The 13,670-nt window shown below is 25.1% G+C and overlaps 1 protein-coding gene and 2 long non-coding RNA genes across 3 annotated transcripts in view; 2 read left to right on the plus strand and 1 right to left on the minus strand.

Annotated features, from left to right (window-relative positions):
- LOC135926069 (WD repeat domain phosphoinositide-interacting protein 2-like) overlaps positions 1 to 2,629 on the plus strand; it is a 28,750-nt gene extending 26,121 nt beyond the window's left edge. The window contains exon 11 of the mRNA XM_065461736.1: positions 1,967 to 2,629. Within this exon, the coding sequence (XP_065317808.1) occupies positions 1,967 to 2,207 (241 nt within the window). The 3' untranslated portion in view covers positions 2,208 to 2,629. The remainder of the gene's footprint in view (positions 1 to 1,966) is intronic.
- An 8,865-nt stretch (positions 2,630 to 11,494) lies between these two features.
- LOC135925877 (uncharacterized) lies at positions 11,495 to 12,401 on the minus strand. Its single transcript, XR_010571750.1, has 3 exons — positions 12,357 to 12,401; positions 12,220 to 12,314; positions 11,495 to 11,966 (listed from the first exon to the last, which is right to left on the minus strand). It is a non-coding gene; the product is annotated as an uncharacterized LOC135925877 (long non-coding RNA).
- Positions 12,402 to 12,498: 97 nt separating this feature from the next.
- On the plus strand, positions 12,499 to 13,294 carry LOC135927322 (uncharacterized). The gene is made up of 3 exons (XR_010572040.1): positions 12,499 to 12,627; positions 12,724 to 12,792; positions 13,219 to 13,294. It is a non-coding gene; the product is annotated as an uncharacterized LOC135927322 (long non-coding RNA).
- Positions 13,295 to 13,670: the final 376 nt, after the last annotated feature.

The following is a 13,670-nucleotide window of genomic DNA, read 5'->3' on the forward strand; positions in this document are numbered from 1 at the left end:
TTAAAATTTTATAAAGGTTTTGTTCCATTTGAAAAAATTCATATCGTTTCGGTTTATAATTTATAACGGTTCTTTTCGGTTTGTTAGAAATCAAGTATTGACCACTTTTAATAAAATCCTATTTTATAATAATTTATTATTAATTAATATTTTCAAAAAAGTTTAATATAGAATATGACAGAATGGGTAATTTAAGTTAAACTATAGTATTTATATTTAGTTTAACATCAAAATGTAATTTCTATTTTTAACTCAATGTAAGTCTATTTAATATAAAACAAATAAATAAATAAAAGTATAAAAAAATTTAATGCAATGTTAACTTATTTAAACTGATTTATTGTAAGATTTTTTATTATTTAAAAAAGAACAGATTTAGAAAAATATTCATTACAAATGCTATTATTCTACAATCATATTTTCAATTTTGCATAATGCTAACTAACATATTATTAATAATAAATAATTTATGACTTAAATGAATATTAGAATTCTGAATTTAAAAAAACTATATGGTTATAAATAAAAAATTATACTGATCATTAAAATATTGCTGACCATTTTATTTATTGTCATTTAAATTCTATGATCCAAGTTTTTTTTAAAAGATAAAAAATTAACCATATTATAATATAAAAATAAAAATGTATTGTAAAATTGTTTTTATTAATCCCTTTTATTTATTCTATTAAGAAATTATTATAAAACAGTATTTTATTAAAAGTGGTCAGTATCAGGAATGTGAACCTGTCTACAAAAAAAAGGGCCCAGGTCTGGGTACAGGAATAAAATTTAAAAGGCGGGTTCAGAGAACAAATGACTCATAATAAGATTTTTTCTTCATCCATTTATTATTATATTTCAATATATACATATTCATAATTTACAAATGAAATAATTTATATTTTAAATCATAAGATCTTCTAAAATATCATCCTTGAGATTTCCACGTAAAGTAGACAATATGTATTTTAAAGATAAAAATTCACATTCTACCTTTACTTAAAAAAGATAGTTATCTTTATAAAATTATTATACTTGTGTCGCCGGTACAGCCATGAAGATTCTAGATAAGATATATATTCTGGATATATTGAAAGATTTTCTTCCCAAAATTTTAAAATATTTATATCCTTATTTATTCTCTTAACTTCCGAGAACTTTACTATTAAAGATGCAATAGGCATCTATCTGATGATAATTTGATTTTTTTTTCTCTATCTAAAATTAAAATTTAAAGATCTCAATGATGCTATCATTATTATTATCACTAGAGATCTACAAAGTTAGGCTTGGGCCTAATTCTATTTAAAATAATTGGGTTCGGGTCGAGCCGGGCCTAATATTTTTAAAAAAAATCGGGCCGGGTCGGGCCGGATTTTTTTAAAAATATATCTAAATTTATCAATTTTTTATTGAATTTTTTATGTAAAATAAAAATATTTGATTTTATTTATCGAAATTAAACGACATATAACTTATGTCTTTTATTTTGAGTAATTATAAAAATTAATTTCTATATTTAAATAAATTAGGGCCTGGCCGGGCTTGAATTAGGCCCGATGCAGATCACTATTTCACAAAACTACACCGGTTTAAAATATTTATAACGGTTCGGTTATGGTTATTGTTAAGAAAATTATAACGGTTCATTTCGGTTCGGTTCGAAACCCTAATAAAATTCGACATCAAAAATGCAATAAATAAGAATGAAACACTTTGGTTGATCTGAATTAAAAATTCTGCTTAAATAATTTATAAAATTTAAAAAAACATAATATATTTTTTAAGAATAATTTAAAGTAGAGTTTTGTATTACCGTTACTCATTACCTTTTAAAATGTAACTGTTTCTTTACATCACTAATATTTAGAGATATTTTTCATATATTTTTTTTGAACTAAGAAAATATAACATTAGGAGTTTATAAAAAAATATACAAAAATTTATTTCAATCACCAAACAGATTTATCAACATTCATAACGCTAATGATGATTTAGAAAAAACGACATCACCCCTTCCTCCCCCCAGTAAATACAACCCAACGTCAGAACCGCCAGCGCAAAATATTCATAATCAAACCATTCCTAGTTCTCAAGGCGTGGTGAATGTTTCTTCTAATAAACAGACATTTTCCTATGCTAATATATTGGGAAAAAATTATTCTTCATCCTCCTCCCTACAGCCTCCCACTACTAATCAATAAATAGTTAATTTTTTCAGATGTTTACAAGAAATTAAAAAATAAATCTGACAACTCAATCATCTGAATAATCTTACATGATTGTTCAAATTTAAATAATAAATATATAATTTCATAATAACCCAGGCGATAAGCAAAAGCTTGTTCAACATATTTTTTAAAATAAATCGTATTGAGCACGGAGCTCCTGAAGCTACCTATTACATCAATGTATAATCAACAATGTAGTTATGCAAATAAAAAATTTTCGCCACAAAATCATTCAAATTATTATGTATGACTATGATTAAAAATATTAGCTCTATACAAATTCATATTTTTTCTTAAAAGTGATTATTTATAAAATTCTATTTTACATCATGGTATACTATTTTTAAGGAGTTAAATTTGCTATTTGTAGCAATAATACAATGGCCTAACATTTTGAAATAATGTTTATTTAATTTCTATATTTTTTATATTTTATGTTTACTTAAAATTGATACGTTATAGTATTTTAAAATAATATATATTTAAATTGGATTAGCTTATCTCAAATATGAAATAAATATATAATTTTTATTTTTTCTTATTGATAGTACATTTATGTTAAAAATTTCTTATAAAAATGATCACTTGTATTTAAGTTTAGATTAATATCTTAAACATGGTATTTTAACCATATTTTTACTAAAATTAGCATAGCACACGTTTCAATAGTTGACAGAAAATTTTACAAATTAACATTGGATAATTGTGCAATTAATGAAGATTAATAGCAAGTAAACAACATAAAATTTATTTTATTATAAAATTCAGCATTTAAAATATATAAAAATCTAAAAGGAAACCAACTTTTTCATATAATGGCCAATTTTGAATAACCATTTGGATTTTTGATCCCCACTCGTGACAAAGCTTTTCCAATATCCTAATCTAGCCTTTTGAGCTTTGCCCTGGGCGCTATAAAAAGAGACGGCTAACTTTTCTTCGAAATTTAGTTTATCAGGGCTGAACAAAATTGTTTTGTAATAATTATAACGATTTATGATAGGGTTTTGTTCATAATCTGAGTAAAATTTGTCGAATTTAGATCTAAGTATGGGGATAATCGATTTAGTAGTTGTTTTCTTGTATTTACTAATTTGATTATCATTGCACTTACAGAGCCCCCTTCTTAATAATGCCCTATTAAATGACTTATTCTTAAATGGGGAATAATTGTAATAATATATAAGGCAGGGGTGATAAGTTAAAAGGTTTTTCATGGTAGCATTGCCAATATTTTCTCCCTCTAAATTACCATATAACTCCAATATTTGAAAGTATACTATGTGACCTACCAATTTGCTTTTACTGTATTCTATAGCTTTAAGATCTAACAATGTATGTTTAGCGGGTTCCATCTCATCAGATATATGATCAAATTTTTGTATACCCCACAAACTAAAATTCATCATCTCTTCATTTTCTGTAAAAGTTTCTGTTTCATTCCTATTTTTTTTTTCATTCACAGCTTTAACGACATTATTTTTATTGAAAACCTCTTTTATTCGATTAAGTATAGGAGGAAAATTTATAATTGGAATGTGCCTTATCATTATAGTACCTTTATCAGTTATTTTACCAACACGACCCCTCATTTTAACTTTGTTTTCAATGAAGGTTGAAGGAACTTTTTTAAAATCAAGATAGATTTGAGTTAAATGAAGAGATTTAATTAGCATATAAAGCCCCGATACTCCAATAGTAAAAGTAAATAACTTTACAATCGATGCAATAGTCACATCACCCATAATATATAAATATTTCTTCTTTACTAACCAAATATGAAAATTGATTTTAGGATTTTTTAAAAAAATTAAGAAAATAAATTTTTGAATTCTGCGTTTAACTTTCTGATGGAATTGGTTTATTTAAACTTTCTTCTTGAGTGTAAGTTTTTAATGTTAATGCATGTATATCTTTGAGTTCTTCTTTAATACATTCATTGACCAACCTTTACATGTATTATATAAATAATAACGATACAATAACAATTATTTTATATAAATTAATGCAGTTTTGCCAAATGCCTAATATAATAGTTTTATTTGGTTATTGTGAACATGAATATTGGAAATTTGGCTATTGTGAAACAATAATGTTAAAAATATTAGTTATAATAAAATCATATTTATAAGAGCCCTGCAAGATCTTTTCTTTGGCCAGAGCGTGATTTTATTATATGAATTACAGTAAAACCTGTCTCATTTGGTCACAGTTTGAATTAAGATTTTTGCCCAACGAGGTTATGTTCAACCATTTTCAAATAATATTTTTAATAATTCATCAAAAACATGAGAAATTATTATAGAATGATTGCATATAAAATAAGAATAAAAATTAAATAATTAAATAAAATAAGGTGCTATCTTTGTTGGTACAATATGTTTTATTTGCATGGCATTTGATAATGTCTTCTTTGGATTTATGAATAGTGTGAACAGTTTTTTAATGAAATATTAAATCTTTTAGAAAATTCTCTTGTATGATGATTTAGAAATTTAATAACCTAAATTTTTTTTCTTTATTAATTTTGTTATTTGACATGAATTGTTTTAAAAAGATGATAAAATTTTATATAAATGAATGATTGCAACAAAAATACTAAGGACTACTTTATAGAGGTCTTAAGCAAATAAAGAAAAAATTAAAAATATGCTTACTTCAAAGTAGACAGTTGCCAAATTAATCAAGGCATTTTTAGTAGTTAATAAAAATCTAATTGACACTAAAAAATTTTGCCAAATTAGGGAGTTGTTCGGATCAAATTAGACAGGTGTGACTGTATATTATATCTTAAAAAAATATTATCTTATTTATAATGATTGCATAAATCAGAGACCTGCAGAGGTACCATATGCACTACCCGGCCCGAATTTTATATTAAGCCAGGCCAGGATAATTTTTGGCCTGGTCTCTGATTTAAATATTCAACAATGTAAAAAGTTTATACTGTTTATTTAGCTAATATTCCAGGAGTGATATATGTTCTAATATTTCTTCTGAAATATGGCTGGTCGTTTCAAAATTTTGCTCATTGCTTTCTGAAGAAAGTGATTACATTAAATATTTTTTTTTATTAATTTGTTTAAATTTAAAAGTTTGTTTCACGATCTCCCCAGTCTCCACCAGAGTAATATTATATTCCCTTCACCCAAATGATGGCACTAATTTATTATCAAAATATTTGGATTTTATCTTACTTTTCTGCATATTCGTGACTACTACCCTGCTTTAAAGCCCTACGTCTGGCGTAGGCTTAACAAAATTAAAAATCGCATCAGGTTCGGGCTTAAATTTTAAAAAATTGGATCAAACATTAAAAAATTCTAAAGAAGGACCTTTTTCTTCTTTTATTAAGATAAAATGATAGTTAGAATTTTTCTGTATTTAGTACAAAGTGATTAAAATATGTTTAATTTTTTTTATTCAATTCAAAATTCGTATCGGCTAAAGCTCAGGCCTAAAAATCAGGACCAGGCTTGAGGCTATAAATCTACCATAAAATTATACACTTATATTTTTGAACACTAAGTAAAATTAAATTTTTTTAAAAAAATATTAAGTTTTTATAGAAATAAGCAATGACTATTTTTTGTAAAATAATTCTCATTTATAAAATCTGTATAGGTAAATAAAAATTGTTAAAATCATTTAGCATGACGATTTTGACACATTATTTTCATAGTGATGATAATCATTAAGGCAGTACCGATATTAAATATCGGATCGGAACCGATATTTAACGTTTTTAAAATAATTCGGACTGGGCCGATATTTTAAAACCCCGATCCGATATTTTTCTTTGTTTTTGATTATTTTATGATTGTATATATAATCATATAATTTTTTTTATTTTATAAATAATTTTAAAATAAATTAATGAAAGGAACTAAAATACAATTTATTTGTTATAATGTTTAAAAAAATAGTTAAAAGTTTTACAATGTTTTTTGTTATATTATCTGCAACAAGAAAGGGGATTTTAATACATCTAAGTAGTCACATTCAGCTAGTGTTGTTAAACGGCTCGATATAGCCAATTTCAAAAACATTTAACTCAAGATTTTGGCCAAATTTAAATTACTCGGGCTTATTGATTTTGCCCATAGATGGCAGAAAGGTTTGGACTTTTATTGGAGAAATTTTGAGTTATAATAATATTTTGGCGAAAATCTTGATTTAGCCCTTTTTAAAAATCAGCTAAATTAAACCGTTTCAGAAACACTATAATTGTAAATATTTTAAAAAGTGATTATTAACTTCTGGAGAATAAAAAAATTAGGGCTGTGCCGATCCAAATATTTTTCACCGATCCGATCCGATATTGGTTCAAAACCAATCCGATACCGATATTTATATTGAATTTTCACCACCCCTCTTTGAACCAAATGTAATTAAGAACAATATTTTTCATGCAAAAGAATTATGCATTTAATTTAATTTTTTTATTTCAACTATAATTTAAAAAAAATTATATTATAATAGATAAAAAATATAATAATGTATATAAAATTGTAATATTTAACATATAAAATTATAATATATTAGATTTTTTAAAATAAATATAAGAGCCTCTAGATTTTCAGGCAATGGATCTGAATATTTCCAAATATTAGTTTTATTAAGAATGGCTGATATTGTTGGCTGACTTTCAGGGCTCTTTTTTTAATAAAATTTGATTTGTTTTTCTAACTCGTTCTTTTTGTATTAGCTCTTCGAATTCCGATTGATGGAATCGCTTTAAATGTTTCCGAATATTTGTAGTATTAAATGAATTTTTCATTAATCCTCCCCGTGAAATTAGAATTCCGCAGATAACGCATTTTGCAAAATTATCTTTATCAAAATATTTCCATAATTCAGAAACCATATTTAAAATAATTCTTTTATTTAACGTATAGAATAATAAAATTGGTGTTATTTTCACTTTCTTACTTTTTATATGGTTTATTTTTCTTTTATATATACAAATGTTTATATTTCTTTTACCGTTTATTATTCAATTCAAAGCAATACAATGAATAAAAACAATAATATTAAAAAAAATCATATATAAAACAAAAAAAACTTTTTTCTACATTAATTTCAAGGCTTTTTATATCCCCCTTTAACAATAATTTATTTATAATCTTTATTATTATTATTTATTTATTATCGATATAACACGTCAATCTTCTTTTTCTTTTATTTGTTTATTTATTTCTTTTTCATACACCATATTATCGATTTTGTTAATTATCTTTATTCATCCCTAATATATTCATTATTTTTCATGCACCACCCGACTCGTGTTTATATCGCTGACTTTCACTTTCTTACTTTTTATATGGTTTACTTTTCTTTTATATATATACAAATGTTTATATTTCTTTTACCGTTTATTATTCAATTCAACGCAAATGAATAAAATCAATAAAAACTATTTTCTATATTAATTTCAAGGCTTTTTATATCCCCCTTTAACAATAATTTATTTATAATCTTTATTATTATTATTTATTTATTATCGATATAATACGTCAATCCTCTTTTTCTTTTATTTGTTTATTTATTTCTTTTTAATATCATAAACCATATTATCGATTTTGTTAATTATCATTATTCATCCCTAATATATTTATTATTTTTCATGCAACACCCGACTCGTGTTTATATCGCCCTTCCTTGACACGGCCCTCAGAAAATTCTACATTCCGTGTCCTGCTCTCAGAGGCTCCCTAATTCCAAATTGATCATGACTTCCCACCAATTTCCCAGCTCTCCATCTAAGCCTCCCACATCGTCCAGCGCTGCCGCGAGATCCCTTAGTTCTTCTGTCTCCATCAATCCCAGATTATCTCTCATACTTTCAGCCTCCGGGTTTTCGGGAACCGCCTCCCAAGCGTTGGATTATTCCCAAACACCACTTCGCTTGGGGCCTCATTCCCCAACGTTAGATCTACCAAAGGCCATAATCTTTGATCTTCCAGGACCCCCCTTTGCTGATGCTCTTGTTCATCCTCCAATGTCCTCCTCGTTCCCTGAATCTCGGCCATCGGCCGCGACTCCATTGCTCTTCCAATAGTCCTGATACGCTCCGTCCTTGTCCCCAGGATCTCTACTATTTACCACGATGGAACTCCTCCACTATTCCTCGATTTCGACCAGCAACAGCAAAAGGGGGTTCTCGAAGATCAAAGATTACAGCCCGTGGTAGATCTAACGGTGGGGAATGAGGCCCTAAGCGAAGTGGTGGTGGGGAATAATCCAACGCTGTGGGAGGCGGTTCCCGAAGACCCGGAGGCTGAAAGTATGAGGGATAATCCGGGATTGATGGATACAGAAGAACTAAGGGATCTCGCGGCGGAGCTGGAAGACGTGGGAGGCTTAGATGGAGAGCTGGGAAATTAGTGGGAAGTCATGATCAACGATTCGGAATTAGGCGGGCGATATAAACATGAGTTGGGTGGTACATGAAAAATAATGAATATATTAGGGATGAATATTGATAATTAACAAAATCGATAATATGGTGTATGATATTACAAAGAAATAAATAAACAAATAAAAAAAAAAGATTGAATAATAATAAAGATTATAAATAAATTATTGTTAAAGGGGGATATAAAAAGCCTAGAAATTAATGTAGAAAATAATAGTAAATATTAAAATACTGGGGCTTATGAGCCTATTCAAAGTAGAAGACATCTAAAGATAATTAATTAAAAAGAGCGAGTGGATTATATAAAATTTGGTAGGTCACTTATATGATCAAATAAGATTTCTACAACTGAGAGACAAGATATTATATTTCATTAATGATGAGATTGAATAAGATATTCTTTCCATAAGAGAAAAAAAATCATTTAAATTTTGTTTTCATACTATTTCTTATAGTCTAAGAAACCATTTTAACATAATTACAGGAAGAACAAATTAAATTGAGCTTTAAAATAAGAAAATTGGAAAAACAAACAACGTGAAACATAATACATCTACGAATCAAGATTTAATATAAGTTATGGGCCGATTTTGCCTATTTCTTTATAAATAATAAAGTACGTGCTGTTGAATATTAAGGTATTTTAAACGAAAGATAGACAGTCAATTCAGTTATTAGGACATTAAGCAAATAAATTACATCTTCCAGCAAGGTAGTTTTATATACACTAAATCTATAAAACATAATATGCATCTGTTACCATTCTCCAAATTTCAGCTTATTAATATAGGGTGTTTTCTTGGCTTAAGCGGCAATGTAGAACAAAGGATTTTTTGAAGAATAAATTAAAATTTATATGGAAATAGATTTACCATGTTAAAATAAATGATTTTGTTATTAATTAATACAGGGATTCCAATCGAAACCGAACCCGAAAAAGAAAACCCGGGTTTTTAGAAAATTTGAATCCGAACCGAACCTGAACCCAGTTTATAAAATTTTTAAAACCCAGAACCGAACCCGGGAATTATTGAACCTGGGTTCATTCGGGTTCAATGTATTGTTATATTTATAAAATTGTAAATACAAATATTAATAATTTAATTGAAATTTTATTAATATTTTCAAATTTCCAATTAGGTGAAGTGTTAATAAATTTTAAATAACTTAACACATTTACGTTATTTTTAATTTTTATTAATTTATTCTCAAAGATTCCTATTGGAGGTTAATAAATTTTAAACAATAATTCATTTACACCATATTTTTATTTTTAAGTAATTCTCAAAAATGATTAATTAAAGGAAAATAAAAGTGAACAAGTCAAAGTAAAAAATTATTATATTGGATATTGCTAATTTAAAAAAATACGTTTAAATAAAATTTTTATAATTGATACATGACTGCTTTGTACTTTTAACTATATTTTGCCTATAAATAAAATAAATTTTTTTTATACCAAATTTATATCTATATTTTTAATTATGAAATAAATATAGAATTTTTTTTTTATCAATATTTCTTAAACCCAAAACTCTGGTTCAAAAATATTTCCCTGAACCGATAAACCCACTTATCCCTGATTTAATATAAAGTTTTTATTTTTATATCAAAATGCTTAAATTATTTAATGTTTTAAAATTTTGTTATATATCCTAAAAATATACTTTTGTTTTATTTTACTTTAAGAATAAAATTATATTAATTTATTTTTTAAAAATCATAGCTATAAAGAAAATTGTAAACATTATTAACAAATAAAATGTAACAATATAATTCAAAATAAAATTGGTTTAATTTATTTAAAATCCTAAAGTATTAAAAATAAAAACATGATAACCAGATATCCATATAGAGGCCAAGACAAATATCCTATTAATCAGTATTTGCTCCCTCGACTTAAAGAGGAAATGGAATTCACATTTATTATGTGAAAAGTTCATGCGGAAGATAGCTAGTTCTTTTCTTGATGACACTATTAGACAAGAGACTCCTTTAAAGATTATTCCAATATTATTCACATTACACAAAGAAATGATAATAGCATGCTTAACTTTATGGAACATTGTCCAATTCAAATAATATTGATGGCTTAAAAACAAATGCTTGAAAATTTAAGGTAATAAAAGAAACAAATAAATGATTTAAGTTATATTAAAAATTTAAATCATAAATTGAAAAATGATATTAAAAATAAATATTACATGACATAAAATAAAAAAAGTCAAAATAAGATATAAAATATTTAAAAAAATAAAATATAATAAACAAAATATAAAAGTAAAACACAAATTAAGTAAAAAATTACAAAAAAAGTATAGATTATCTTAAGTAAAAAGGTAAAATATGAACTAATCAAAATAACGATGACTATCTATACCACAAACATATGAAACTAAATGTACCATCTTGAGAGATGCTACCAACATACCAGAAATGCACAGATACTGATGCAAGAGCTCAACTTAACAACATACTGAGGAACAACAAAATATATTTAACAAAGTGATGAGAAATAACAAAGAAATGTTAATATAATTGATTTTGTTGTTTAATATAAATAGTTTATATTTTTATAATAAACTAATTAAATTATTTAATGTTTTAAAATTTTGTTATATATATCCTAAAGATACACTTCACTTGAAAATTATATCAATGCTTTAACAAATTATTAACATTTTTTATAAAAACAGTTAATACAAAAAGAATGATTAAGAAAAATGTAATATAAAATTATTTGTAAAAAAAATATAATATTTAATGATTCAAAATAAAAGTTAACATTTAAATAGATTACTAATAAAATATACATACAAGACTAAAGATTTCAACACCCCAGATCTAGTATTAATTTAATATCATAAAGAATCAATTGTAAAGACATGGATAGTTATAATCAAAATAAAAGTTAACATTTAAATAGATTACTAATAAAATATACATACAAGACTAAAGATTTCAACACCCCAGATCTAGTATTAATTTAATATCATAGAATCAATTGTAAAGACATGGATAGTTATAAATTTTAATAAATCTATGCAAAAAGTATGATATTTTAGCTTAGCTGTGGAATAATTTAAATAGAGTTACATATTTTGAATCATATATATTTTTATAATTTATATATAATAATTTTTGTTCATGATTATTTTTTAAATTATAGATAAGCTAAAAATAAGAGTGGTCACATATCAGTGAAGTAAGATAGTATAGCTGCTAGATTATTCTGTAATCAACTGAGCTAATATTTCATTTAGGTCTGCAGGACTCTATTTTGCATTGCATATTTGATTTTGTGTTATAGCGAACTTTGACAAAGAAATTAAAATATATAAATAATTCAAGGCATTTTATGGAGATAGGAGGAGGGAAGAATATTAAAAATTAGAGAGAACCCCACCCCCATTTACCCAAGTTAAATATCAGTGACACATTAGTTTAAATTTTTTTGCAGTAGCAATTATCATATAAAATTTATATCCTTTTTTTGGGTAACATCATTCACATAACAAAGTTATATTAATTGTATATACTAATTAAAATATATTGCCAATATAAAACCTATGTCTTTGCAGGATAGGTTTTTTGCTGAATAAATTAGAAACAATGTAAACTTCAAAACTTGCACCACATCCACCACTTATATCTTTAATAATCTATGAAAAAAACCAAATTAAGAGAATCTAATTTGTAGTTACTATTTTTGAGTCTGGAAAAGATTTAAGAATTTTCTCTTTTAAAAAGAACTCTGTTAACATGACGAATGAAAGTATAAAAATGTTTTAACCAATGACATATAATATACCTAGACTGACGATTCATTCATTAAAAGTATACATCAATACAAATCAGCTGGGGACGCCATTTTGGTAACCTATAAAGCAATTATTCTCATGTAAAAAGCTGCTATATATTTTCTAATTTTTTGGTATTCTTGAAGATGTAGATTTGGAGAAACCTGCTAGTCATGTAAGCCCTATTTATTAAAATTCTTGTGAGATTTATTATTTGTCTATATTTTAATATTTATTACAATATTTATATTATAAAACATATTTTTATAAGAATGTTTCAAAAACAATTGACACTATTAATATTCTTGAAGATGTAGATTTGGAGAAACCTGCTAGTCATGTAAGCCCTATTTATTAAAATTTTTGTGAGATTTATTATTTGTCTATATTTTAATATTTATTACAATATTTATATTATAAAACATATTTTTATAAGAATGTTTCAAAAACAATTGACACTATTAATATTCTTGAAGATGTAGATTTGTAGAAACCTGCTAGTCATGTAAGCCCTATTCATTAAAATTCTTGTGAGATTTATTATTTGTCTATATTTTAATATTTATTACAATATTTATATTATAAAACATATTTTTATAAGAATGTTTCAAAAACAATTGACACTATTAATATTCTTGAAGATGTAGATTTGGAGAAACCTGCTAGCCATGTAAGCCCTATTTATTAAAATTCTTGTGAGATTTATAATTTGTCTATATTTTAATATTTATTACAATATTTATATTATAAAACATATTTTTATAAGAATGTTTCAAAAACAATTGACACTATTAATATTCTTGAAGATGTAGATTTGGAGAAACCTGCTAGTCATGTAAGCCCTATTTATTAAAATTCTTGTGAGATTTATTATTTGTCTATATTTTAAGTAAGAGAAAATATGCTTCACCAACATTCGTCAGAAGCTGACCAAAACCATTCTATTTAAAGGACAATAAATATATCTATATAATCTTTTTTAATTTAAATGATATTAGATATATATTGTAACTATATATATTTAAATATAAATAATATCTATAAATCCTTTTTGTAATTCATGAATATTATTTCTATTTATTAATTTATAATAAACAATTATTGATTTTCATCATAAGATTAATAATCTCATAATATTAAGTTATGAAATTCTTCAAAAAATAAAAAGGTAAGATTAAGCTAAATTTATCTGAAGTCTTAGAAATGTTTTAATTTATT

The sequence above is a fragment of the Gordionus sp. m RMFG-2023 genome, chromosome 3 (assembly GCF_954871325.1).
Source record: "Gordionus sp. m RMFG-2023 chromosome 3, tfGorSpeb1-WG-v2, whole genome shotgun sequence".
Classification (NCBI taxonomy): domain Eukaryota; kingdom Metazoa; phylum Nematomorpha; class Gordioida; order Chordodea; family Parachordodidae; genus Gordionus; species Gordionus sp. m RMFG-2023.